Here is a 25,520-nt window from a genome sequence, read left to right as displayed (position 1 = left end):
CTCATGCCATCAAGCTCATAGCACTATTGTTCAGCACCCTCACTTTTTTAGTTCTATTGCTTCACTATGTAACTTTACACCATTCACTGAATACAGTGGTAGACATTTTACCAATCAGTGGGAAGTTATACAGCTAGACAACAGATTGACCAAAGAGTAAAGATAGTTCTAAGCACATGCCATTAATGATGGTTTAGGTATAAGATACCATAAATCAGTGGCTCTCAATCTTTCCAGACTACTGTGCCCCTTCCTAGAGTCTGATTTGTCTTATGTATCCCCAAGTTTCACCTCATTTAAAAACTATTTGCTTACAAAATCAGACAAATATAAGTGTCAGAGTACACTAGTACTGAAAAATTGCTCTCTCATTTTTACCATATAATTATAAAATCAACTGGAATATAAATATTGTGCTTATATTTAAGAACATAAGAATGGCCATACTGGGTCAGACCAAAGGTCCATCTAACCCAGTATCCTGCCTTTCAACAGTAGCCAGTGCCAGGTGCCCCAGAGGGAATGAACAGAACAGGCAATCAACAAGTGATTCATCCTCTGTCGTCCATTTCCAGCTTCTGGCAAACACAGGGTAGGGACACCATCCCTGCCCATCCTGGCTAATAGCCATTGATGGACCTATCCTCCATGAACTTACCTAGTTCTTTTTTGAACCCTGTTCTAGTCTTGGCCTTCACAACATCCTCTGGCAAAGAGTTCCACAGGTTGACAGTGCATTGTGTGAAGAGTATTTCAGTGTATATACAGCAGTATAAATAAGTCATTGTCTGTATGACGTTTTAGTTTTTCTGACTTTGCTAGTGCTTTTTATGTAACCTGTTGTAAAAGTAGGCACATATCTAGATGAGCTGATGTACCCCCAGGAAGACCTCTGCATAACCCTGGATGAGAACCACTGACATAAATAGCCCCTTACCTTAGCTTCTCTGAAAAGATAGAAAAAGTTCTGAAAGTGTTGCATGGCAATTTCAGTAAAAGTTTCTCGTACAAGCTCTAAAAAGAGAGGGAGGAATAACTATAATTTCATGTTACCAGCATAAATATAAGAACTGTATGAGTCATTAACAAATTTGGTTAAGCTGTAGCTTAAATAATGTTTTAATTTGAAAGCTTCTTGGTTTGTGTATTTCTGTTCTGTGTGGGTGGTGGTTTTGTGATGTGCATTATTGTGTGTTCCAGGCAGTTATAAACTTTAAGTTTAAATACTTTTATTCAATTTATTTGGAAGTGAAAACATTTATAATTAGGTAATTTCAGTTCATTCTCCTCTGAGGCCCTAGTCTAGCAAAACTCTGTAAACACATTCTTATCTTTAAATACTTGAGTAGTTCAATCCATATGGGGGTTTGGAGCCTGGGTATGGAAGACTTGTAGCATTGCCATTAAAATCATACGGAGTCCAGGGGTCCTGTGGAGATTGTAATGGCACTTGCACAAAACAGAGTAAAATTAATTTGACACTTCCACCAAAATTATCTCTATCATACTTCCACAGTTTGTAGCAATATATTGCTACTTTAAATTTGATATAATTTCAGAGATAACTCTCTAATCTATACTATTCTCCTACTTACATTTAAAAATATGATTTGGTATTTATAGTCTCTGTGAAAACATTTGCATTTATATATTTGATCTGAAGCAGTACGTGAAGGACTGAATATTTCAGTATTTTACAAGTTAGCTACACTCCACAAGTTGTAATTACCATCATTCTGATTCCAGCCCCAAAACTCATCTGCCCCCTAAAAACTTGCTATATGAATTAAAGCTAAGCAGTTATAAAAGCAGCTAGGTGAATATGGTCAAAGTTTATGGTAAACTCAGTGAATGAAACTCACCAGTCACTGTCTTCAGTATCATGATAGCTGGTGATTTCAGTAGCACAATTTGTTGTTTCACAATGGCCTCGAATGTCTTGTAATTGACAAATCCTGGGAGCTCTCTTCCACGATAGTGATTTTCAAAGCCCCACACTTCTTCTTTCATAATTTCTTTTACTACAGCAATTAAAACAGCACCATTATTTCTAATAATTCCAGATGTGTTTGTCTTTATACTAAAATCTATGTGAAAAGGCCTGGATTTAATAAGGGGTCAAAACTATTTCTTAGTTCTCGTGTATTTGGATGCAGAACAGCTACAGCACAACTCAGGTTAGCTTAAGGAATAAGATTGTAGATATAAAGTTTTGAAGCATGTGTTGTAGATATTTGAGGAGGCAGAGTTAAAGTCACTGCAGGAAGGATCTCTGAATTGTCTGAGTTGTGTGTAACAGGCTGAGTTATCAAAGGGGCCTAAGGCACTTGGGTATCTATCTCCATTTGACCATTTTGAAAACACAGCTTATCTCAAATTTAACATTACAATAATGTTGTTGTTTAGCATGCAGAGAGCTTGACAATCACTTTTAGCGTTATTGACAGGCTGTGTTACCTTTAGCAAGCTGCAGGTCCGTCCTTACCCATACGCACAGTATGCAGCTGCATAGGCACCATGAAATTTGGGGCACCACATTTCCTGGTGCCCTGCGCAGCTGTGTACTACTCCGCCCCTGCCCTGCCTATTCCCACCCCTTCCCCAAAGCCCCTGCCCTGCTCCACCACTTCCCCACCCTTGCCCCACCTCTTCCTGCCCCTGCTCCGCCCCAGCCCCACCCCCACCCACTCCCTTGAGGAGTGCCAGCAGGACTGGGCCTGCACTCACTGGTGGCAGGAAGTCCAGCAGCGCAGGCACAGCCCCAGCCCCAGCCGCGCTGCTGGTGAGTACTGGGGGGTGGTTCCCTCTGTCCCTGAGGCCAGCCCTGCCCCACCCATGGAGGCCTGCTCTCCCCCCTGCGGGGAGGCTGCATAGGGCCCCAGAACAGCTAGGGACGGCCCTGCTGTCAGCACAGAACAACTTTCAGGCGAAATGCCAATGTTTGGTGCTTACCTTTCAGTGTACTGTTATTAACATGGGCTTCCCATTCATTAAAGAACTTGCGAACTTTTGTGAATAGTCTTTGTTTTGTTTGATCAGTTACAATTTCTTCTCCTTGCACTGAATTCATGATGTCCTGGTTAAAGAGTTTGAGTTTCTGTAAAGAGAAACAGGAAATTGCCAGTTAAACAAAACTCAGGGGACTAAATTCAGACCCTGAGCTGTTTGCAATGATATATAACCCAAACTTTGCAGCAGGGAGGGGAAATGCTTGCGTAAACGTTACACACTGCTCCCTGCAAAACTATGGAATTCACACTCTGCAGGTTGTAGCTCCAGCTGTGGAAGTGACATTCTGAGATGCAGTCAGAGCTCATAGGTTGTGTATTTCAGCCCAGTAGTGCTCAGACTGTGTGGCCTGTGACCTGCTGCTGGTCTGAGGACATTGAGGTTCAGTGTTTAGGGTAAAGACTCAGAAGAAGGCCTAGGATTCTATTCTCAGCTCTGCCACTGATTTGCTGTGTGGTCTTGGGCAGGTCACTTCATTTCTCAGGGTCTGTTTCCCTCTCATTCTTTGTTTGCCTTGTCTATTTAGGTTGCAAGCTTTTCTGGGAAGCAAATATCTTTTAGTCTGTGTATGTACAGTGCTTAGCCTAATGAGGTCTTGATCTCAATTTGGACTGTTCTAGATGCTCCGGTAATACAAATGGACAACAATCCTCCTGGTTTCCAGCAGCTAAATTTCATCAAAAGAAACTAAAAATATATTGAATCCTTCCCTAATATTGTTTTTCCATGAAAGCAATTGCTGTAGCAGAATGCTGTGTTTTTCTGAATGTGAGTGGAGGTGATGCATAAGGCAGTCTCTGTATTAAAATACGGCCACTCCAGATTTAAAGTTGGAGATGCTATTTTAGTGCACATCCCCGATCCCTACTCACTGCTGGGATTGTTTGAGTAGTGGCTGTGAAGGGGTAAGTATGGGATTACCTGGGCTGGTTAGAATACAGGTGGAAAACAATGTTGCTTTTAAAAATCACTGGAATGTTGTGCAAAATATTATGGCCTTGTAAATATGGAATATGACTATTTATTCTTGATTTCTATTACACCTTTGCCTAATACAGCATCTTCTATTACCAGCAACTTTCAGTGCATTGATATAGTTAATGCAACCAAATGTAATCCACCCATTGTATTATCAAAGCTGACATTGATAAAACAGGAACAATCTTATTTTTAATCTGGTTTATTTTATTGGCGAGTATATAGTCTGGATCTATGAAGATCAGGAATTGAGAGTAATGCTCATGGCCTAGTTCTCCTATGTTAAGGAAAGTGCATAAGGATGTGTCTGTAGTTAGTGATTTCATGAAGCAACATACTGAGTACGCAGCCTAGAAAAAGAGACCAATATGCAATATCCACGCAATTCCAATGCTAACCAGTGGTTTTTATTCAAATGAGTTACCAGATCCATATTTATACTCACATCTACTAGGAAGAGCATCTGCTCTTCTACTGATTCTGGCACACCTTGGCCATATTTTTGTAGCTTGTTGTTTGCCACCTGGAGTTTGTCCTTTATCTGATTTTCTAAAGCTGGAAGTGATTTCTGTGGGGGAAAAATAATAGAATCATAGAAATGGAGGGCTGGAAGGGACTTTGCGAAGCCATTAAGTCCAGCCCTCTGTGCTGAGGCAAGACCAAGTAAACCTAGACCAACCCTGACTACTGTTTGTTTAACCTGTTGTTAAAAACCTCCAGTGATAGTAATTCCACAACCTCCACTGGAAACCTGTTCCAGAACTTGACTATTATTATAATAGAAAGTTTTTCGTAATAGCTAACCTAAATCTCCATGGCTGCAGACTGAGCCCATTGCTTCTTGTCCTACCTACATTGGACATGGAGAACAATTGATAATAGTCCTTAACGGATTTGATCAGGGCCGCCCAGAGGATTCAGGGGGCCTGGGGCAAAGCAATTTTGGGGTGCCCTTCCATAAAAAAAATTGCAATACTATACAATACTATATTCTCGTGGGAAGCCCTGGTACAAATTGCCCCACTTGCTCCCCGCCGTGGGCGGCCCTGGGAAAAATAAACCTTCTGCATCTCGGCACAAACTCAGTTTTGAGAAAACTTCTTTACAAGGTATCACTGGTTCTCACCATCAGTTAGTGCTAAAAGGCACTGAAGCTCACTAAAAGGGTTGGACAAATATTTTCCATCAAAACTTTTTCTGGATTGAAAACTAAGGGTTTTTAAAAAGCAGAAAAAAATCACGGACAATGTCTGCTTTCCTTCAAAATTTGTTGTGTTTTTTTTAAACGAAAAGCTGAAAATTTAGTCCTGCCCAAAACCTGAAATTGAACTTTGGGGTTTCGAACATGTGTGCCAAAATTGCTGCTTGCTGTGTTTTGATTGTTTAAAGAAACATTAAAAAAACAATTCTACTTAAATTAAAATCCAAAACTTTTGAAAATCACCTCAGCTTGGTGACAAATGCCTGAGGCCCAATCCAGTCAGAGCTTTTTTCCCAGGTTTCTGGATACCTGCTGGGCTTCTTGACTAGTATCTATTCCATAACTTCTGGGTTCACTTAGGTTAGAACATAAGAAGCCATTCTGGAAAGGTTCATAAAACAGTAATCAACTGTCACCTAAAAACAATAGAGAATCGCCAAGTGCCCAGAAGGGCGTGAACCTAACTAGGTAATAAAGATCAAGTGGATTCTAAAATATACCGCCACTATAACAGCGCTCTGACAAACAGAGGCCTAGGGTGACAACTTATTTCCTTACCATACCTGGCTAATAAGAAAAATTAATGGAACCTAACCCTAACATGCATTTAAAATATATATCCTAGAGGTGGCCTCCATGGGGGTCCCTCACAACTGGGAGAAAGAGAAAATAATAGTTGGGGTTTGAAAATTAGTATACGACTAATGGTACATACACTACCATGGAAAACCTGAGGTATAGATTGTTCCCAGAATCCCTTGGGAATTGAGCCTATGCTGTTGAAAAGATAAGATAAGCAAATAAGAAAATCGGCCATGCGCCATGTGAATAAGAACCACAGGGTGCCAAAATTAAAATTCAAATTCAAAGGGTTTCTCAAAAACTACTGGGGGTCCAGGAACCCTGGAGGGGGTCATGAGGTTATTACTAAAGAGGAGTCCGGCGAGCTTGTCAGGCCCCCCCCCCACCACAAACCCAAGAGACTTTGCCTCCAGCACATTTATAACTAGTGTTACATATATATACACAAGTGTTTTTCAATTTCTAAGAAGGAAGAAGGGTCGTCACTCAGAGGTTTTAGAAATATGTGAAAAGGGTTCCCCAGTATATAAAATTTGAGAACCATAGGAATTAACAAATACAAGAGAGCCTCAGTGAATGTTAGGGGAGGGGGTGTGTCTCACCTTGGTAGGAGTATGGAAGATATTGACTTTTTCATATGATCCTCACCAGTGGCACCTATAATTTTAAATGAAGCTACCCTCCCTTGACATGAAATCCTATGAGCAGAAATTAAAATAAGAAAATAATTTGGCATTTGAGAAAGAAATAAGGGAGTGGGTAGCGCCTAACATCCGGAAAAAGCTAACAAGCTGGCTCTTCTGGCAAGCCCTCAAACTGCTGAATGAGCTGTCTTAGGGTAGGGAAGGGCCTTTTGTGCCCTCCCCACAAACAGCCTGCCCCTGCCCCATATCTTGACCCCCCATCCAGCTTCCTCGCCACCCACTGACGCCTGCCCCGTAAGAAATACCCCAACCCATCACTGGCTCCTTGGTCCCCCGCTCCCACCGTTTTCCCCGAGACAACCCAGCCCCACACTTCCCTGAGACCTCCACCCTGTCTGACCTTGTCTAAATAGAGCAAAAACTCGACCCTTATCTATTCCACTGCCCCCGCCCAAGATCCTGACAGAACCCTCGAACCCATAAAACCCCCCAATGCACCCTTGTCCCCTGAAACTGCCCCAAAATCTATGGCCCCTTCTCTATCCCTGATTTAGCACACGGGAACTCCTGCCCGTTAGCCAACCCCCTCCACCCACCCCTTAACAAAAACAAACAAAAAAAACCCCGGTTCCCCCATCACCCGGAGCCTCAGCACATCCAACAGCGACCCTCGAGAGCTGCAGCATGGCTCCAACGGAGCGCCTGAGCTCCTCCCCGCTCAGAGCTGCGTGGTCAGGGGGCGGGGCTGCGAGCTCCAGGCTGAGCAGAGGGAACTCAGGCCCCACTGGAGCTCTCAGCCCAGCCCCCTTACCACACGACTCTGAGCAGGGCGGAGCTCAGGGGCCCCGCAGGAGTCACCATGCAGCGCTGTTCAGGGACACTCCTGGATGGGCTGAGGCTCGGTTGGGTGGGGCCGGGGAGGGAGCCTCAGCCATTCTTGTGGGAGCCCCTGTGGAGCCCGGGGCCTGGGGCAAATTGCCCCACTTGCCCCCCCTTCTGGGCAGCCCTGGATTTGATGACTTACCAGGTCCCTACTCACTGTTATTTTCTCAAGACTAAACAAAGCCAGTGTTTTTTTAAATCTTTCCTGATAGGTCAGGTTTTCTAAACCTTTTTATTATTTTTGTTGCTCTGTTCTGGACTGTCTCCAATTTGCCCACATCTTTCCTAAAGTTTGGTGCGCTGAACTGGACACAGTACTCCAGCTGAAGCCTCACCAGTGCCAAGGAGAGAAGGACAATTACCTCCCATGTCTTAAATATGACACTCTTGTTAATACACACCCAAAGAATTTGAGACTTTTTTGCAACTGCATCACGTTTTTGACTCATATTCAGTTTGTGATTCACTATAACCCCAGATCCTTTACAGCAGTACTACAACCTAGCCGATGATTCCCATTTTGCACTTATGCATTTGTTTTTTCCTTCCTAAACAAAATACTTTTCACTTGTTTTTACTGAATTTCATTTTGTTGATTTCAGACCAATTCTCTAATTTGTCAAGGTCATTTTGAATTCTAATGCTGTCCTCCAAAGTACTCGCAACCCCTTCCAGCTTGTTGTTGTCCATAAATTTTATAAGCACACTTTCCACTCCATTGCCCAAGTCATTAACAAAAATATTGAATAGTACTGGACCCAAGACTGACCCTTTTGGGGCCCCACTAGATATGCCTTTCCAGTTTGACAGCAAACCATTGATAACTACTCTGACTACGGTCTTTCAACCAATTGTGCACCCACCTTATAGTAATTTCATTAAGACCACATTTCCCTAGTTTGTTTATGAGAATGTTATGTGGGACTATGGTAAAAGACTTACTAAAATCAAGATATACAACAGCTACTGCTTCTCCCCTATCCACTATGCCAGTAACATTGTCAAAGAAGGAAATTAGGTAGGTGTGGCATGATTTTTTCTTGACAAATCCATGCTGACTCTTCCTGATAACCCTATTATCCTCCAGGTGCTTACAAATTGAAAAGAAATAAAACAACTGGTAAGATGGTCCGAAGTATAAGGTTTGATTTTTCTTTGGGGGTAGAGAGGGAGACTTACATTTTAAAAAAGTTTTAAATGTATAATACTGCATGGAACAATTATAATTTTCTACTAGTGATTTTCTGAAGTGAATTCTGGGTCATCACTAACCTACAACTGAACGTGTGAATTGTCAGTTGGTATTAACAAGGTGAGGCAAAAATGTTTTTATCCGCAACCCATTTTAAGAGAATAGTGTGCAAAACTTCTGATTAGCCAAGACTATTTTATCCATATATAAGGTATTGACATAAAGCTGGTATGGATCTCCTACTCCCCAGTTTAAATCAGGGGATACATATAAAAAAATGTACCTAATGCTTCTTGAAGATCTGTAAATTGCTTTATGCTAAACCAGGGGTCAGCAACCTTTGGCACATGGCTTGCCAGGGTAAGCATCCTGGCAGGCTGGGCCAGTTTGTTTACCTGCCACATCTGCAGGTTCGGCCGATTGCGGCTCCCACTGGTCGCGGTTCACTGCTCCAGGCCAATGGTGGCTGCATGAAGCTGCGGCCAGCACATCCCTCAGCCTGCGCCGCTTCCCGCCACTCCCATTGGCCAGGAGTGGCGAACCGCGGCCAGTGGGAGCCGTGATTGGCTGAATCTGCAGAAGCGGCAGGTAAACAAACCGCCTCGGCCTGCCAGGGTGCTTACCCTGGCCGACCATGTGCCAAAGGTTGTCGACCCCTGTGCTAAACCATTAGCCAAAGATATGAATTTAGGAGAAAAGATTTCCTTTATATTTATTTTCTACAAGCTAGTTAAGGTTTCAGAAAGGTCTGACCTGCTACTACACTGCTTAAATAAATATCTTGGCAAAAGAGCCAAACAACATTTGCTCTTTTGTGTGTTCACCAAATAGTTTTTTAAAGAGCCAGTAGTCCAAGTTTGCTAACTTACATTAATGTGCTCTATCAGTTCCTGCGTAAGTTTCTCTGCCAAAAGTGGGATAGTGGCTTTTCTTTCTTCCAAAAGAATACTGAAAGAGATTAAAGAAAACAATAAATAATATCTTCCCAAAGAATTCCCTTTCATCCCAAAGGATTCCAGAGTACTTCACTACAGTAGAGATACTGACCAATCTGGCCAGTTATATAAATACTTACTAATAATATTAAAAATGGTCAAATTATTTCTTGCAAGTGTGCAAATAACATTTCCAGCATGAATTTTTGAAGAAATAAAATGGACCTAGGTGCTCTCAGAAAACTTTATCTGTGACTAAGACCTTCTACAGCAAAGGTGGGCAAACTACGGCCCTCCTGCCCAGCCCCTGAGCTCCTGGCCTGGGAGGCTAGCCCCTGGCCCCTCTCCCCTGCTGTTCCTCCTCCCCGCAGCCTCAGCTCACTGCACCATCATTGCAATGCTCTGGGCGGCAAGCTCCTGTCAGGCAGCACAGCTGCAGAGCCACAGCCTGACCCAGTGCTCTGTGCTGCGCGGTGGCGTGACTGGCTCCAGTCAGGCGGCACAGCTGTCTGTTCTGGGGCTCTGGGCTGCGTGGCTGTAGTGCCACCAGCCACCAGTGCTCCAGACAGCGCAATAAGAGGGCAGGGAGCACAGAGGGTTGGATAGAAGGCAGGAGAATTTGGGGTGGTGGTCAGGTGTGGGGGCTGTGGATAAGGGTCAGGGTGGTCAGATGGCGGGGAACAGGGGCGTTGAGTGGGGACAGGAGTCCCATGGGAGCAGTCAGGAATGAAAGGAGGGGTTGGATGGAGAGGTGGGGGGCAGTCAGGGGAAGAGGTTCCAGGCGCTGTCAGGGAACAGGGAGCAGAGGGGGCTGGATGGGGCAAGAGTCCTGGGGGTGCCATCAGGGGACAGGGAACGGTGGGGGTTGGGCCACGCCTGACTGTTTGGAAAGGCACAGCCTCCCCTAACCAGCCCACTGTACAATTTTGGAAACCCGATGTGGCCCTCAGGCCAAAAAGTTTGCCCGCCCTCGTTCTACAGCATCTGTGATCCTCAGAGATGATGGAGCTATCAAAGACCAAGGAGAGATTAATGGCACTAGAAAGAAAGCCTCCTCAGCTGATAGCCAATCAGTGGTGGCTCTCCCTTCAACAAGAGCTGAGAGCAACTACAAATCTGGCTGCTCTGGAGACAAAAATGAAAGCTCTCCCATTGTTCTTGTAGAACTAACAATAAGAAATAATTAATTAATAACCGTTCCACTCTGTTCCTGAAATGGAAGAAGAGAAGCAGAACACAGGTTTCTCTTCAGAGCAGCGAGGCCTACTGGATGGAGCAGTGAACTGGGACTTGGAGGATGTAGATAGAGCTGGGTGAAGTTTTCCATGCAAATCATTTTTTGTTGTTGTTGTTGAAAAATGCAGATTTGGGTTCACTGAAGCAATTTTTGTTTCAGAAAAATATTTTGTTTTGTAATTTCACTCAATTTATTTTTAAAAAATTATAAAAGATTAAAAATGCTCCAAAACAAAAGAAATATTTTGTTTCATGTTGAATGTTTTCAACTCATTCATTTTGTTAGGAAATGAAATTGGCCACAGAATTGAAAAAATCAGCTATTTGCACAGGTCTAGACTTCAGTTCTGTTCCTGACTTTGCCACAGGCCTTCTGGGTGATCTGGGGCAGATCGCTTCATTGTTTTCTGCCTCAGTTTCCCCATCTGTAAAATGGAGAGGATACTGAGCTACTTTGTAAAGTGCTTTCAGATCTATTGATGAAGGTATTAATATGATGCTGATTATGACATTGTCTGTTCTCGGGAAGAGGAAGAAAAGAGGATTTTAGGTCTGTGTATTGGCCCCCATATAGATTTATGGAATTTTGTATGGTGCTCACACACCACAATAATGAACAGATTTTTGTCTCTGATAATAGAGATTAGCTGGTAGTGATGAATGAGAAGATTATTTCTTTTATTCAGGCAGCTGGGTGCAGACAGGACTGTAGTTGTCTTTCGCACTGTAATTCCCAGGCTAAGTGTGCAACCAAATCTGGGCTGCCTCACAGTCCTGGCCTGGTCTAACCAGTCATGAGTGGAACACCTGCCTACACAACATCAATATTAACACTGAGATTCACATTATTTAGCTAGGTCCTAAACTACTCCAATTACAAGTGTATCAAAAGTCTCCATGCCATTGTCAGGGAACTACTTCTATTCCTGAATGAGTGAATTTACTCGGTTCTATATGCACACCACCATACGGCAAGACTGTGACTTCAGGCACAATGCTAAACTAGAGGTTGTATGTAAGCTGCACCTCCCCAGGAGGCACTATAACACAGAGACACACCGCTGAGTCACAATTCCTCCCCTGCTTCCACCTTCTCCTCAGCAAGTGGTAATTTACTGATGGCCATAACCACAAGCGAACTCCTGACTATGCTGGCCAGTAAGATGATAAAGCCAAGGCACCACTCACCTGCTCCAGTTGGGGTGTAAGCAAACAAGTACCCTTACTTACTTACTTACTCCTGTGTGCCTGCACCCAAAGCCTGAAGAGCCCACGTAGAGGCATATACTTACTCCATCTACTTCCCTTTGTGCGTGCATAGTCCAACTCATAATGTGTCCTGATGACTGGTTTTAACCATTGCATAGATGTATAAAGGCATGCATTTACTTAATTGTCTGCTTTTTTTTTTTTTTTAAACTCTTAACAGGGAAAAACCTGTCCAATATTCAGTGTGTATTGATTTTAAAGCTACCTAAAATATTCATGCTCCTCAAAGAATTCTCTCTCTTTCTGAATTGCAGAGGCCAGAGTCAAGTTGTCATGGATGTCCTGCTGCCCACGACATTTAACAATCATGTAGCCCTTCCTCAGGGGGATGCTGAGATTTCGGATGACGTCGACTACGTTGCTCTCAGTTCCCTTGTCAACCAAATCAGGTTTTGTGAGAATCCCTGTGAAGTGACAAAAGAATTGTTGTATTTAGAGATTATATCTAGATGGATGCACCACACGTGCTTCCACAGTTAGGACTTAGTTGACTTTTGCACTTAAAGCAGGGATCCAATCTCCCCCCTTCCCCTCCCGCAAAATCACAGCATTTACTCTCTTTTTTTAAAGCATTTACAAGTAAATTGGTTAGTTGATTAATTACAATTATTTTAAAACGAGTCTTTAAGAAATTTAATACTTAGTGTCATATATTATCTAATATCCTGAATAATCTCAGTAAAGGAACAAAACAGAGTTTTCACCATGAAAGAAAAAAGACAAATTCTAATATGTCTTTAAAAATCAGTTTAATTTAACCTGGGGACACTAAAGTGCCTCAGTCATAACCATACAGCTTTTCCATGGTGTCACTACACGTCAGATTTAAGGTTGTTTGGATGCCTTACCTGTGGATTTCCACATCCTAATATATTTTTATTTCTTCTAAGTTTAACCATATCTCTGAGTTTCCTTGGTTTATAATGCTTGGATATTTTTTGGATAATTACATCAGTGTAATCTTTACTTACTGTAAATTACTGATCTATTCATCCAACCTGAACTCCATCTTAACATAGTTTTAGTCTGGGAATTTGTATGTGTGTATATATCAATATCCACACACAGGGCCAGATCCTCAACTGGTATAAATTGGAGTAGCTCCATTGAAACGGAGGATCTGACCCACTGTCAAATATACTTCTTTTTGAATACTTAATGTTACTACTTTATTAATGCACTATGAATGTAGGACACTTGCACCTATGTCCTCTTTCCATAGATTTCTATATACTACACTATATATTTTAAAAAGAACTTGTGAGGGCTAAGTGCCATGGAGTGCCCAGGAAAGGACTTTCACACAAGAGTATATTCTCTCTGGAGAGTCATTAAAAGAAACTCTCAAATGATTCTAGGCTCAGAAAGCATCAGAACAGACATTTGCAGGAACTTCTTACAAAACAGGATAACACTCATAAATTCGGGGGCAAAGGTTGTCACTCCTTTAGCCATTTTCCCCTAAAGCATTTGTGGGTTTTTTTATCTGAAATTCAGATTCTGAAATGAAGCATTGATAGGAAAATCCTGCATGGATTTCAAATCCTAGCAAGCCCATCATCAAAATACAAATCTTGTGTTCCTTTGCTGCTTTCCTATGACTCTTTTAGCAACCTGGGTAACTGGCAGAAAATGCTCAACCTCTCCAATGTTTATTACTGAACATTCTTTGCAAGTATAATGACTTTTTGCACAACCCAATTCCATTTTTTTTAAAATATATGTATCTTTACTTACCTAGAGTTCTCTCCCCCTTAGGATCCACCTCCTTAGCCATTTTTAGGGCCTCTGTAGTTGCAATATCCACATTACTTGGTACCACTACTAGATTTATAGTTTGTTGCTTACAAATATACTTTTTAATTAGATTTATGATCTGTAATGAAATAAGAAATGTAATAAAAGTATATTACTTCACATAGGCTGTGGTAGGTAAGTCCTGTTACAAGTGATAGGTTTGGTTCTTCCAGAGTTCATAGCTTTCGAAGGAATTTAGCTTTATGATGGTCTTTATTGTAACAGGTTTACAAGTCCAAGCAGGTATACTTAGAACTAAATTAGAAATGATTAAGCAACAGCAAATTTTAGCTTTTTATGATGCTATTGAAAACTTGAAGATAAGTCTCACAATTTAACATTTAGGCCCAGATCCTGAGAGACAGCTCAGGAGATGGATGAGTGCAAATGAGTTTAAAACACTTGTGTCTCCCCTCAATCTTGGGGCTGGTAGTCAGTAGATTGATACTGAGCATAAATTAGGGTAGCCTCAGAGTTGTTCTATTTTATACCAGATGCCCATGGCCTCAAAGGACCATGACTCTCAGGGGTTGCTGGGGCATAAGGAAGCCCTGAGCATGCCATTTTCAGATGTTCACTTTCTCTTCTCATGCATTTATTGTTTTGAAAGAGACAATGAGAAGTCATTTGCCTCAGTGTAAAAGTCAGAGGGTCATTACTAAAATGAAAACACTAGATCAAAAATTTCAGTGAAGCCACAGAAAGTAATTTCTGCAGGTTGTCTATTATCCTCATCGGTGTTTGAATCAGAAAAGCTTTCTAGACCATTCTTCTTTCTTCCCCAAAAAATGCAGAGTCAGCTTTTGGGACACCACTGCTGTAAAAATCAGATGCCCTCAGTTCTGGTTGAGTCTAAGGGAGATTTTGAATGGACAGAAAATCTAACAACCACCTTCTCCATCTATTAGAATAGAGTAAGGAAAAGAAAGGGTGGAAAATAAAAAGGAAAGATAGAGAAGAATGAATGGGGATGGACAGGAAAAAGAGCAGAATAGGTGCCTGGAAAAATGACCTTCCTGGGGGTCAAAAATCCCTGTAACCAGCTCTGCTGAAACCTCTGCACGGTGAACGAATGTGCACACACAGACAGTTCCATTAGAGCACAGAGACATTTTCAAACAAATATTCTTGTCTACAGAATCTAGAGTTTTCCCCCCTTTTGCATACGGCACATCCTTCTCAATGCTAGCACTTCCTCCACTAAAACCCCATTTTGTTATATCTTAATTCTTCTTGGTAAATTACGTATCTGTCTGTTCTGTGCCATCATTAAGCAGAAGATTATGCAGGTCAAGATACTTATTTCTTTTGCCATCATTTATCAGTTTCCCAGTCTAGAATTGCTTCATACTTTACCTGATTTCCAATGTCTTTTGGCTGATTCCCCACAGCCACCCTAGCAATCCCTGGCAGATCAATCAGTGTCAGATCTGGAACATTTGGGGAGCTAATTTCTAGGGAAATTAATTCTTGGCTAATGCCCACTCCTTCACCAGCCATTGCATCCTGGGCTAGGGGAAGGAGACACAAAAGCAAAGATTAGACACTCGTCATGGAATTTAGACTAGAAAATTACGTGGATTAAGAAAAAAAAACAACTATTGCTACATTTCTATATAAAATGTGTCTCAGAAGAGTTATGCCTTCATTTTGGCTTTGAAAGAAGATTTATAAATATAGTATAAAATAATAAAGATCAGTCTTCATTTTTTATACTGTAAAGGACAACAATATCCAAGACTTGGCCCAGGAAAGGGAATAGCAAATATCAGCTCAAAGAACACTGGAGTGCTAAACCATAAACTTGCTGCTAATCTGTCAGCATCCACCATAAGTGTACGGTGCCTGGCTTGAAGCACAGAGTAGAGCTGGGTGAAATTTTTTACACATTTTTTTTGAGCGAGAAATATAGATTTGGCAATACCAAAACATTTCACAAATTAACATCAATTTCACAAAATGGTTTCAGTTAAAAATACGTAAAACAAATTTCAAAACAAAACAACTCCATTTTATTTCAAAGCCATTCAAATGGCTGATATCAAATAAACAAGTTTCAAGTTGGTTGAAAGGAAATGTTCTATTTGACTCGAAACAATTTTTTTTCCCAATTCACTGACAATTTTCAGTTTGACCCAAAACAAGATTTCCCCCCTTCCTCAAAATTCACTAGTGAACCAATACATCTGTTATTTGGCCAGCTCATCAGGGAGCTCACTTGCAAATGTTACTTATAGTAAGCACTATGCACATTTATGGAGTTATAGAAAAGTGTAAGTGATAATGTCTTAACTAGGCACAAATATCCAGAATAGAAGAGTGAAAAATCCCCACTTTTTATGATGCCACTGCAAACGCAGGCCTCAATCCTGCAGGAAGCTCCTGTGCCCACACAGACATCATTGCAGAATCAGGGCCACCAGGAAACACAAGATTCAAAGCATGTTATTTACGCCCCAGGTTACATTTACCTTTCCTTATTTCTTTTTCCACTTCTGAAGGACCATTCAGTTCTTGCTTTATCTCCAAGTAAGTAATTTTTCCTTTCCATTCCTGTGCGTAATGCACTCTTTTCAGCTTGAGCTCTAAAGGACATCTGGTAACAATACCTATCAAATTAAACAAACAAAGCACCAGTCATGTATGAAGAATGAAACACGTTTCCCTCCTCTTTGGAAGCCATTGAAATACAGCACCAGCATATTGTCTTTAGCTTTTTTCCCCACATGTATCGTATTCAAAAGGTGCTACTACTACTTTGCCATTACACAACGGTAGGGCTCAAATGTAATGCTCATTGCAGTAATAGTCTTTCCACTGGAGTTCAAGCACCGCTAGAGTAGGCTCTTTGTGCCTTCATCTGAAGAACTCAAAGCTCATTACCCAGGTGTGTAAATATATTGCAGCTTTCCTCATTTTGCAGAAAGGGGTACTTGAAGATCAGGGAAGTGAGGTGAGTTGTACAAGGTCACATGAGAGGTCCCTGGCAGAGCTGCCAACATAGGTCTCCTGCCTTGCAGCCCCATACTCAGTCTCCCAGATCACAGGCTCCCCTCTCCCCCGCATTTCAAAGCAGTCCTCCAGCACCCTTACAGAACAACACACCATGTGACCCAGGGAAGTCAGATTTCTGACATGAAAAGCTGAGAGGTAAATTCTTACCACTGCCTCTAGGAAGAGCGACTCCAGACAGGGCTTCTAGAACCGAGCTTTTTCCAGAACTCTGGTCTCCAATCACTGCAATTGCTGGCAAAGCCAGGTCCTTTTCTACTCCGAGGGCTCTCAGGGAGTCAATGAGATCAATACAGGGACGAACCTTCTCCTCATATTGACTGCACAAGGTGCGTTCTGCTTTCTGATAAAAAAAATTGCTTATAAATAGAAGAAGGACCTTGACCTCCAGTTTCAATAAAAGATCTCTACAAATATAAGCACAGCATAAGTGATGAGATACTGTGACACCCAGTACCTCATGTTCACCACTTTTATAATGGTTATGATATATTTAGTGCAAAGTATGCCTTGAGGTATCATTTGAAAATTCATAATCTACTGAATATTATCCTGTTGAAATATGTGTAGCAACATTATGTGTAAATGTATAAGTTTCTACTGTACGATTCCTTACTGAAATGCGCTGTAATTCTGGGTAACACCCACAAACCAGTTTCTCAGAGACAAAGACACACTGGCACGCCAGCAAGATGTTAAAAAGCTATCACCAGCTTAAGCAGTCATTCTCCAACACAGGAGAAGGTATAAACAAGAAATTTACATTTTATCTCAGAGATGGTTCAAACCTCACGTATACAGAAGGCTGTATGTCTGCACCCCAGCGAAGGGGGGGTGGATCCTCAAAGAGGTGAGAGGAGTATAAAAATGAGAGAGACAGTGACCATCACATCACCTGTCCTCCTCCTATCTCTCTGCTCACAGCATCAACAAATTCCTGAAGGACATTGAACAGGGTGAGGGGTCTCAGGCTGGAGGGAGACCCAGCCTTGAAATTTACTGCAGCTTATGGTGACACAGACCTTTTTACTTTTACAGTATTAACTTGGTAAAGTTAGGAATTAGCTTGCATTTTTATCTTGTTATTTCTTTTTTAACCAATTTGACTTTTCTGCCTCATCACTTAAAATCCATCTTTCTAAAGTTAATAAACTTGTTTTATTTTGTTTTTATCTAAACCAGTGTACATTAGGATTGAAGTGTTTGGGAACCTCTACTTGAGAAAAGAAGTCTGGGGCATAAGCATTTTCCTTTGTTGAAATGACAGACTATGTATGAGCTTGTACTGTTCAGGAGGGTACTGAACAGTAGAAGATGCACATTTCTGGGCAGCAAGGCTAGGACTAAGAATTTGCTGGTGTCACCTTGTACATAATTCAGGAGCGGCTTGCTAGAAACATTCCTATAATGCAGTAGAATGATTTTGTGTGCTAAAAGCTGTGTGAGAGCAGCACCAAGGGGTGGAAGCTAAGCAGTGTAAAAGTCATCCCAGGCTAGAGAGCTGAGGGGGGAGGAGACAGCTGTCCAATGGTCCAGACTGTACCCTGGGGAACATCACAGGTACACAGCATTATGCCAGGAGATTTTTTGCAGCAGTATGTTATAAACAGGTCTGCAGTAAAAAGAGTGATTGCTACAGTGACGGATACTCCCTGAGACACTAAAATACATAATATTGGGAAAAAACTGTGTATTCCATATATATTGCGAATAACAAAACCCACATATCTCAATGTGTCAGATTGGGAGACTACGTCCCTCCTCGTGCCATCCCTGCTGCAGCTGAAATGTAAGGAGGTGCTTCAACTAGACCCCCTCCACTTCAGGATGAGACAGTGGGACAGCTGGCAGGGCCTTTTCCATGAGGACCACTTCCCTTTGGAATGCACCTGGATCCTCCCAACAATTTGGTTCAGAACAGTCTGATCTGTTGATATTCAGAGCACCTTGGAAGGTTAATCTTCTTAAGAGGGCTGGTGAGGCTGGGAAGATTACTCACGGGGTGGGTGAGGCATGGGGAAAATGGGGGGAGTACTTTTAATCTGTTTCATCATTCTTGTCTGTGGTTTCTCTTTGTATTGATTCCATCGGTACTAGTGTTTTGAATTGCCGTTGGAGATGCCTAATGTATCAGATAGGCACCTCTTGTCAATTTGTAGACCCACATACATAAAGTAGCTCTGTATAGCCACATATCTCTGACACAAGGACAGCGTGGCATTTCTGTACAGATAAACAAGTCAAATACCAACCAATAATGCTTTATAAAGGGCACTCACATTTCTCTGCCCCCAAAGCTCTAACATGGCTCTGCCCATCCCATTCATAGACTTAGACTTTAAAGTCAGAAGGGATCATCGTGATCATCTAGTCTGACCTCCTGCACATTGCAGGCCAGAGCCTGCCCCACCCGCTCCTGTAGTAGACCCCGCACTTATCAGCCTCACACAATCCCTTGCCTGAAAGCCTCCCTGCTTGTACCCCAATAATTATTTTAAGGTATTTCTCTCAATTTCAAAACAGCTCCAACTTTGAAGGCTCATATGAAGATTATTTGGTGGCTTTTTCTCCACCCTTCTCTGATGAGCTTTCCTAACTGACAAGGGACATGATAGAAAGGGGGCACACACTCATTCTAGTGCATTATGCTGCACAGTTAGATCAACACTGAGAGGTTCGAAGACCGTTAAGCAGCCTTCAGAAGTGCCCACAGTTATTGTCATCTACTAACTATTCAGCTGCCCGAGTGAAATGAGCTGGGCATTGCCATCCAGTCCCCGACTGGTGTCCACCCCACAAAAGCAAACACCACAACTGGCAAGGATCGGTTCTCTGGTTAGCACTCTCACTGGAAGGGCCTAAGTCGGAATGGCCACAGAAACTGAATGACTCTTTTACCCTGAGAGGCAGTCCCTGCAGAAAAGGGTTGGGATACATTGGCAAGGCCTTCTGGGGAAACATATGCTGCTGCTTTTAGTGCCCACAGGGTAACTGTTCTGTGGCTAAAAGCATTTCAGTCACTAGGACTGTCATTCCAGCACCTTCTACGAGCACTAACAAGAACTGACAATACCGTGCAGTTACTGCACATTCCAAAACGGAGATTTTTTTTTAAAGCAGATACCCAAAGTGAGCCTGAAGACTCAAGCATTTTCTATGTATAATTAATTGCATTTCTCCTACACAGCAGGAAAATAGCAAAAGTTCTTAAATAACATGCACTGGGACTTTTAACAGTTAGGGCTAAATCTGTGCTGGGGATGTGCAGGGACGGAGGGCCTTGTCAGTCCCTCCCCCTTCCAGAGCACCCACTTGGGACCCCGGCAGAATGCTAAGATTAGTGCTCCTGGGAAGAGCAGTAAGAGAGGATGGTTCGCTAGCACAACTGGCACAACACAAGGGATTGTGACCAGACCAATTGGTGAGATGGCCAGGGCTCTACCTTCACTATTTGCCCAAGAGCTTCTGGTAGCAAGTCCATTGCACCTTATGCTAGCACATGCTAGGAATGCTACCTAGCATGTGCCTTTCCCTAGAGCTACCTGAGGCATTTGGCTTGTATCAGCTCTGCACAAACAGAACATGCCAGAGCTTCTCTGCTTGGAGGCACAGCTCTGCTTCCACCTCCTAAGCTCTCCAGAGAGGAGGATGTACGCATATACACAATTCTCACAAACCTCGTTGACTGACGATGAAACCAATGTCCAATACTACGTGCGTAGTTAATACAGCAGATTTCAGTGGAGCTATGCCCCCAGTACACCAGCCAAATATCTGGTCTTGTATTTCATCAAAATGATGGCTGTATAGTCCTTGCAAATTTCAGTGTATGGTCCTCCAAACATATATTTGTCACTCACCTGTGCTTTGTTATTCACCATGGGAGATGGGATTTTTTTCTCTCCCTTGACATTCTTCCCAGACATCATGCTACACTGGAGTCTTCAAGATGTTTTCCTAGGATAAAAATCAAGTCATTAGGCCTTATGGAAAATATGACCACATTTCATAATCAAAAGAGTATTGTTAATTTAGCTCATATACCAATCTGTTAAAACCTTATTAGGCCAGATGCTCAGCTACTGTAAATTAGGAAGCTCCACTGAAATCAAAACATTAATTTACATCAGCTGGTGGTGGATCTAGCCCATTGTCTCCAACCTTACTGGACTAAAAAAAACAGAAGTGGAGTAAATATTTAAGTTCTAATTAGTTCTACATAAACTGTTGTTACACAGCATACTTCATTTTATAAACAAGTTGTTTGGGCCTACTGCATGATCTTAGTCCCCCAGAATTATCATACGTAACCACTGAACTACAGTGAACAACTCTAGCCATTATCAGCAGTGTCTTGGGAAGATCTTAGGTACTTTTGTTGCTTCCTCCCCATAAGATACAGGAAACTAGGCCAAAATTGGACCTGTAGTAAGAATCCATATATCAAGATTTATGGGTCCACCCAGATAAAGTTATCAACACCAGCCATCATGGTCATCATAAGAAATAAAACATTTACTTTGCAGCTGCAAACAGGGTTTTTTAAAAAAGCTGGAAATACCATAACATTCCTATTAACAAATCTCAGTTTCTTTTGACAAAATATAATCACACACACATAAACCATCACTTGATCCAATGAGGACTAATAAATCTAAAATTCTTAGCTACACTGATTCATAGCAGTTGAGGATCTGCCCCCCTCCTCTTTTTTTTAAGGAAGCTTACTAACATATTGAAATACATTTTGTAATGAGTTTTTTTCAAAACATCCTTAATATACATCATGTCGCCTACTCATTTCATCTAAATTTTTGGAGTTGTTTGCAGTGGCTTCGGTGCTATTTCCCTATAATCCACATTTCTGTCAGATATGTCATTTGGGTTCTCATACAGTAACACCTGCTAACATAAGTAATTACCCAAAGAGAAAGAAGACCTTTACCTGGCACATGCTAGAAGTATTGCCATGGTTGCCAGGCATCCATTTGTTTGTTTGTTTTTAACCAGAATGCCCAGTCAAAAGGGGACCTTGGCAGCTCTGGTCGGCATTGCTGATTGGGGCATTAAAAGTCGGGTCAGCGGCACAGCGGGGGACTAGGGCTGTGGCTAAGGCAGGCTCCCTACGTGCCCTGGTTCCACATGGCTCCCGGAAGTGGCTGTCAGGGCCCTGCGGTGCTAGGTACATTGGTGGCCAGGGAGACTCTATGCACTTCCTCCCTTTCCTCCCCTCCTCCCCCTCCCCCGAGTGCTGGCTCCGCAGCTCCCATTGGCCAGAACCATGACAGAGCATCCCTGGCCATTCATGCGCCTAGGGCAGTGTTTCTCAAATGTAGTCACTGTGGCTGTGGCCACCAAAGGGTTTTCCTGTGGCCACGACATCCTCCTCGGCGGAGATGCAGGAGGGGACAAAGCAGCAGCCTCTTCCTGAAGTGCTGAGGGGCTCTGGGGGCAGGCTTCAGCCCTGTCCCCCTCAAAAGCCTTGGGGCTCTGGCACTGGTTTCTGGGCTTCAGCCCCGCACCCCTGCTCCAGCCATATGGCTCTGGATCTGGGCTTCAGCACAGGGTGATGGGGCTTCAGCAGTACAGGCCTTAGCTGGCACTGTGTTCAAGAGACAGAGAAAGGGGTCAAAGGCCATGGAAAGGAGGTGGGTGATGGGGGGCTGAGGGAAGCAGCGGTGGCCAGGGGGATCTGTGGAGGGCCAGGGAAGGCAGCCAGGACAAGGAGCACCAAAATACAACTGTACATTATTTTTATTATTGAGTCCACAAAAAACCCAACATAAATAAATTACAATGATTTGGACATGTAGATGTGCATATTTATAAGGTTTTCCTAATGCTAATTAAGAATTTTAGGAAATTTAGTCGGAGGGGCGACGAAAAATTTTGTTGAGAAAACCCCTAGCCTAGGGGCCACAGAGACCTAGGGGCCACTTCCTGGGATCTGTGGTAAGAGCCACCAGGACCCCGCACTCTGAACCCCCTCCCATAGCACAGAGTCCCCTCCCACACCCAAACTCCCTCCCAGAGCCCACTCCCCATATCCAAACCCCAGCTCTGAGCTCCCTCCTGCACCCCAAACTCCTCATCCCTGGCCCCATCCCAGAACCTGCACCCCCACTCAGATCCCACATCCCCCACCCCAACTCCCTGCCCCAGCCTGGTGAGGATGGGAGAGAGCAAGCGATGGAGTGAGGAGAGATGGTGCGAGTGGGGGTGGAGCCTCAGAAGGGGCAGAGCAGGCGTGGGTCAAGGGGTGTTCAGTTTTGTGCGATTAGAAAGTTGGCAACCCTATCTGTCTTACATATCTCCATCCTTCTCTGACAGAACTTCGGGAAACTAAACTAACCTCTGAGTGCTAGAATAACCAAAATCTTTGGCTCCCAAGAATTTTACCTTTATAGTTAAGGACCAGTTGTTATCTTTTGCCCTGTATTTTTAGGCTACTAGCAGACCCGGTTGTATTTAAAGCAAAACAGAAATTTTTATAGTATTCCAGTGAAACAACCTCTATGCATAACAATTTATTCAAACTCTTGCTTCAGAATCCTAGGCAGTGGCTCCTGTACCACTGCCAAATGGCTACATATGTAAAAAACACTCTCTCCTAACAGTACAATTATTGACACAAACTTTTAGGTTATTATACAAGTGAGGAGAGGTACAAAGAGAGCTGTGGTAGAAAATAAAAAGTCTCCTACTTAAATCTTACTTATTTCAGAAAGTGTCAGAAATCTGGTAGCTACAATCCAATCTCTTTTTTGGCGTATGCTTAGTTGGCCAAATTCTGATATCAGTTACACTGGTGGAAATCGGGTGTAATTCTACTGAACTCAGCTGTGTTTCTCCCGATTTTCACCAGTGTTAGCAACAGCAGCATCTACCGTCACTAACTCTCCGCAGTTTCCTACACAGCAAATAGCAGAAACGAAACTAACCAGGAGGCGTGATCTCAGCATCACAGTGCAGGGCACTCTCGGTCTCCTACTCCTGTGACATAATGTTGTAATGCTCTCAATAGAAGAGGCAATTCCTTGTAATCACAGTAATGTTTTCTCTCCTCTGTTTATTTGAGCTTTCAGAGGCATTCATCTGGTTTCCCTGAATTCCGGAGAAACTGCAGCTGAAAATGAAACTAAGCTAAGGCAATGTACGTAGTGCTATCGTTTGTCTCACAATGTGATGCATTGTCTCTCGCTAGCCAGAGGTTACCCATGCTGTAAGGCTGTGTAAAAAACTGGATATCAACTTCATCAAATACCACTACAGTCTCCTGTTTTAAAACATCTAATTAACAATCATAAGCGATTCCTCTCACAAACATCCTCTTAGGATAGAAACGGCATTTCCCCCTGCAACGTTGTGCTACTAGTAGAGATTTTACAACACAGAGTTTATTTATTTTTGTCTAGTGAGAGAAAAAACTTTTGTAGGCAGTTATGTCACTTTGTTTCAGGCTCCCTGGTAGCAGCTCTTTGTGCTACCCACATCGGGCTACCAAAAGCAATTCCTCTCTCTTGCAACAGAAAAATCACAGATGTCCACACTGCAGGGGTAAGTGATTAATTGAGAAAGAACATAGGAAAAAGGTTCTTACCTGTTTCAGATGTTGAGCTGAGAAGGAACTACTAATACTCTGATGCTTTTGGCTATACAGTGCTCATCAGCTCCACCCACCTTCTGTGACGCAATTCAGGAGAAATGAAACAAAGGGAGAGAGCTTCTCTGTGAGATAATCTTATAAGGTAGTGCTATTATCTTTGGAAAATCATGAGAGACAGGAGAGATTCCAGAAGACTGGAAAAGGGCAAATATAGTGCCCATCTATAAAAAGGGAAATAAAAACAACCCAGGAAACTACAGAGCATTTAGTTTAACTTCTGTGCCAAGGAAGATACTGGAGCAAGTAATTTAGGAAATCATCTGCAAATACTTGGAAGGTTTTAAGGTGACAGGGAATAGTGAGCATAGATTTGTAAAGAACAAATCATGTCAAACCAATCTGATGGCTTTCTTTGATAGGATAATAAGTTTTGTGGATAAGGGAGAAGCAGTGGATGTGGTATACCTAGACTTTAGTAAGGCATTTGATATGGTCTTGGATGATATTCTTATGAATAAACTAGGCAAATACAACTGAGATGGGGCTACTATAAGGTGGGTGCATAACTGGCTGGAGAACCATACTCAGAGAGTAGTTACTAATGGTTCCCAATCCTGCTGGAAAGGAATAACAATTGGGGTTCCACAGGGGTCTGGTTTTGGGACCGGCTCTGTTCAATATCTTCATCAACAACTTATATATTGACATAGAAGGTACACTTATTAATTTTGCAGATGATACCAAACTGGGAAAGATTGCAAGTGCTTTGGATAAGGTCATAATTCAACGGAGAAATGGTCTGACGTAAACAGGATGAAGTTTAATAAAGACAAATGCAAAGTGCTCCACTTAGGGAGGAACAATCAGTTTCACAATCAGAATGGGAAGGGACTGTCTAGGAAGGAGTACAGCAGAAAGGGATCTAGGGCGTCATCGTGGATAGTTCTCTGAAGATGTCCACACAGTGTGCAGAGGCGGTCAAAAAAGCAAACAAGATGTTAGGAATCATTATGTGAAAGCTGGCTGACCCCCCTTAATAGATTACAAGCGGCCAGTGGGGGGGAGGTGAGTACTGCTCATGGACACAGTAGCCTGAATTTTTGCACTCTCTCTTTTCCTCTGCCTCAAAGCAGGAAAATCCTGCTCCAAACTAGTCAGTACTACCCAGATAATGGGA

The 25,520-nt window shown here is 42.6% G+C and overlaps 1 protein-coding gene across 2 annotated transcripts in view; it reads right to left on the bottom strand.

Annotated features, from left to right (window-relative positions):
- Positions 1-24,407, bottom strand: part of LOC116821856 (interferon-induced GTP-binding protein Mx1-like) — an 80,859-nt gene extending 56,452 nt beyond the window's left edge. The window contains exons 1-12 of one of the 2 annotated variants that reach the window (XM_032775317.2): positions 24,338-24,407; positions 20,598-20,694; positions 16,888-17,080; positions 16,197-16,334; positions 15,082-15,236; positions 13,666-13,804; positions 12,134-12,332; positions 9,358-9,436; positions 4,433-4,555; positions 2,953-3,097; positions 1,863-2,021; positions 938-1,014 (exon numbers count right to left, since the gene is read on the bottom strand). In XM_032775317.2, coding sequence (XP_032631208.1) covers positions 938-1,014; positions 1,863-2,021; positions 2,953-3,097; positions 4,433-4,555; positions 9,358-9,436; positions 12,134-12,332; positions 13,666-13,804; positions 15,082-15,236; positions 16,197-16,334; positions 16,888-17,080; positions 20,598-20,666 — 1,476 coding nt within the window. In that variant the 5' untranslated portion in view covers positions 20,667-20,694; positions 24,338-24,407. The remainder of the gene's footprint in view (positions 1-937; positions 1,015-1,862; positions 2,022-2,952; positions 3,098-4,432; positions 4,556-9,357; positions 9,437-12,133; positions 12,333-13,665; positions 13,805-15,081; positions 15,237-16,196; positions 16,335-16,887; positions 17,081-20,597; positions 20,695-24,337) is intronic. The other variant, XM_075073905.1, reaches the window with a different exon arrangement.
- Between the last annotated feature and the right edge of the window lie 1,113 nt (positions 24,408-25,520).

This window comes from Chelonoidis abingdonii, chromosome 1, assembly GCF_003597395.2.
Source record: "Chelonoidis abingdonii isolate Lonesome George chromosome 1, CheloAbing_2.0, whole genome shotgun sequence".
NCBI lineage: Eukaryota > Metazoa > Chordata > Testudines > Testudinidae > Chelonoidis > Chelonoidis abingdonii.
This window is presented reverse-complemented; position numbering and strand designations above follow the sequence as displayed.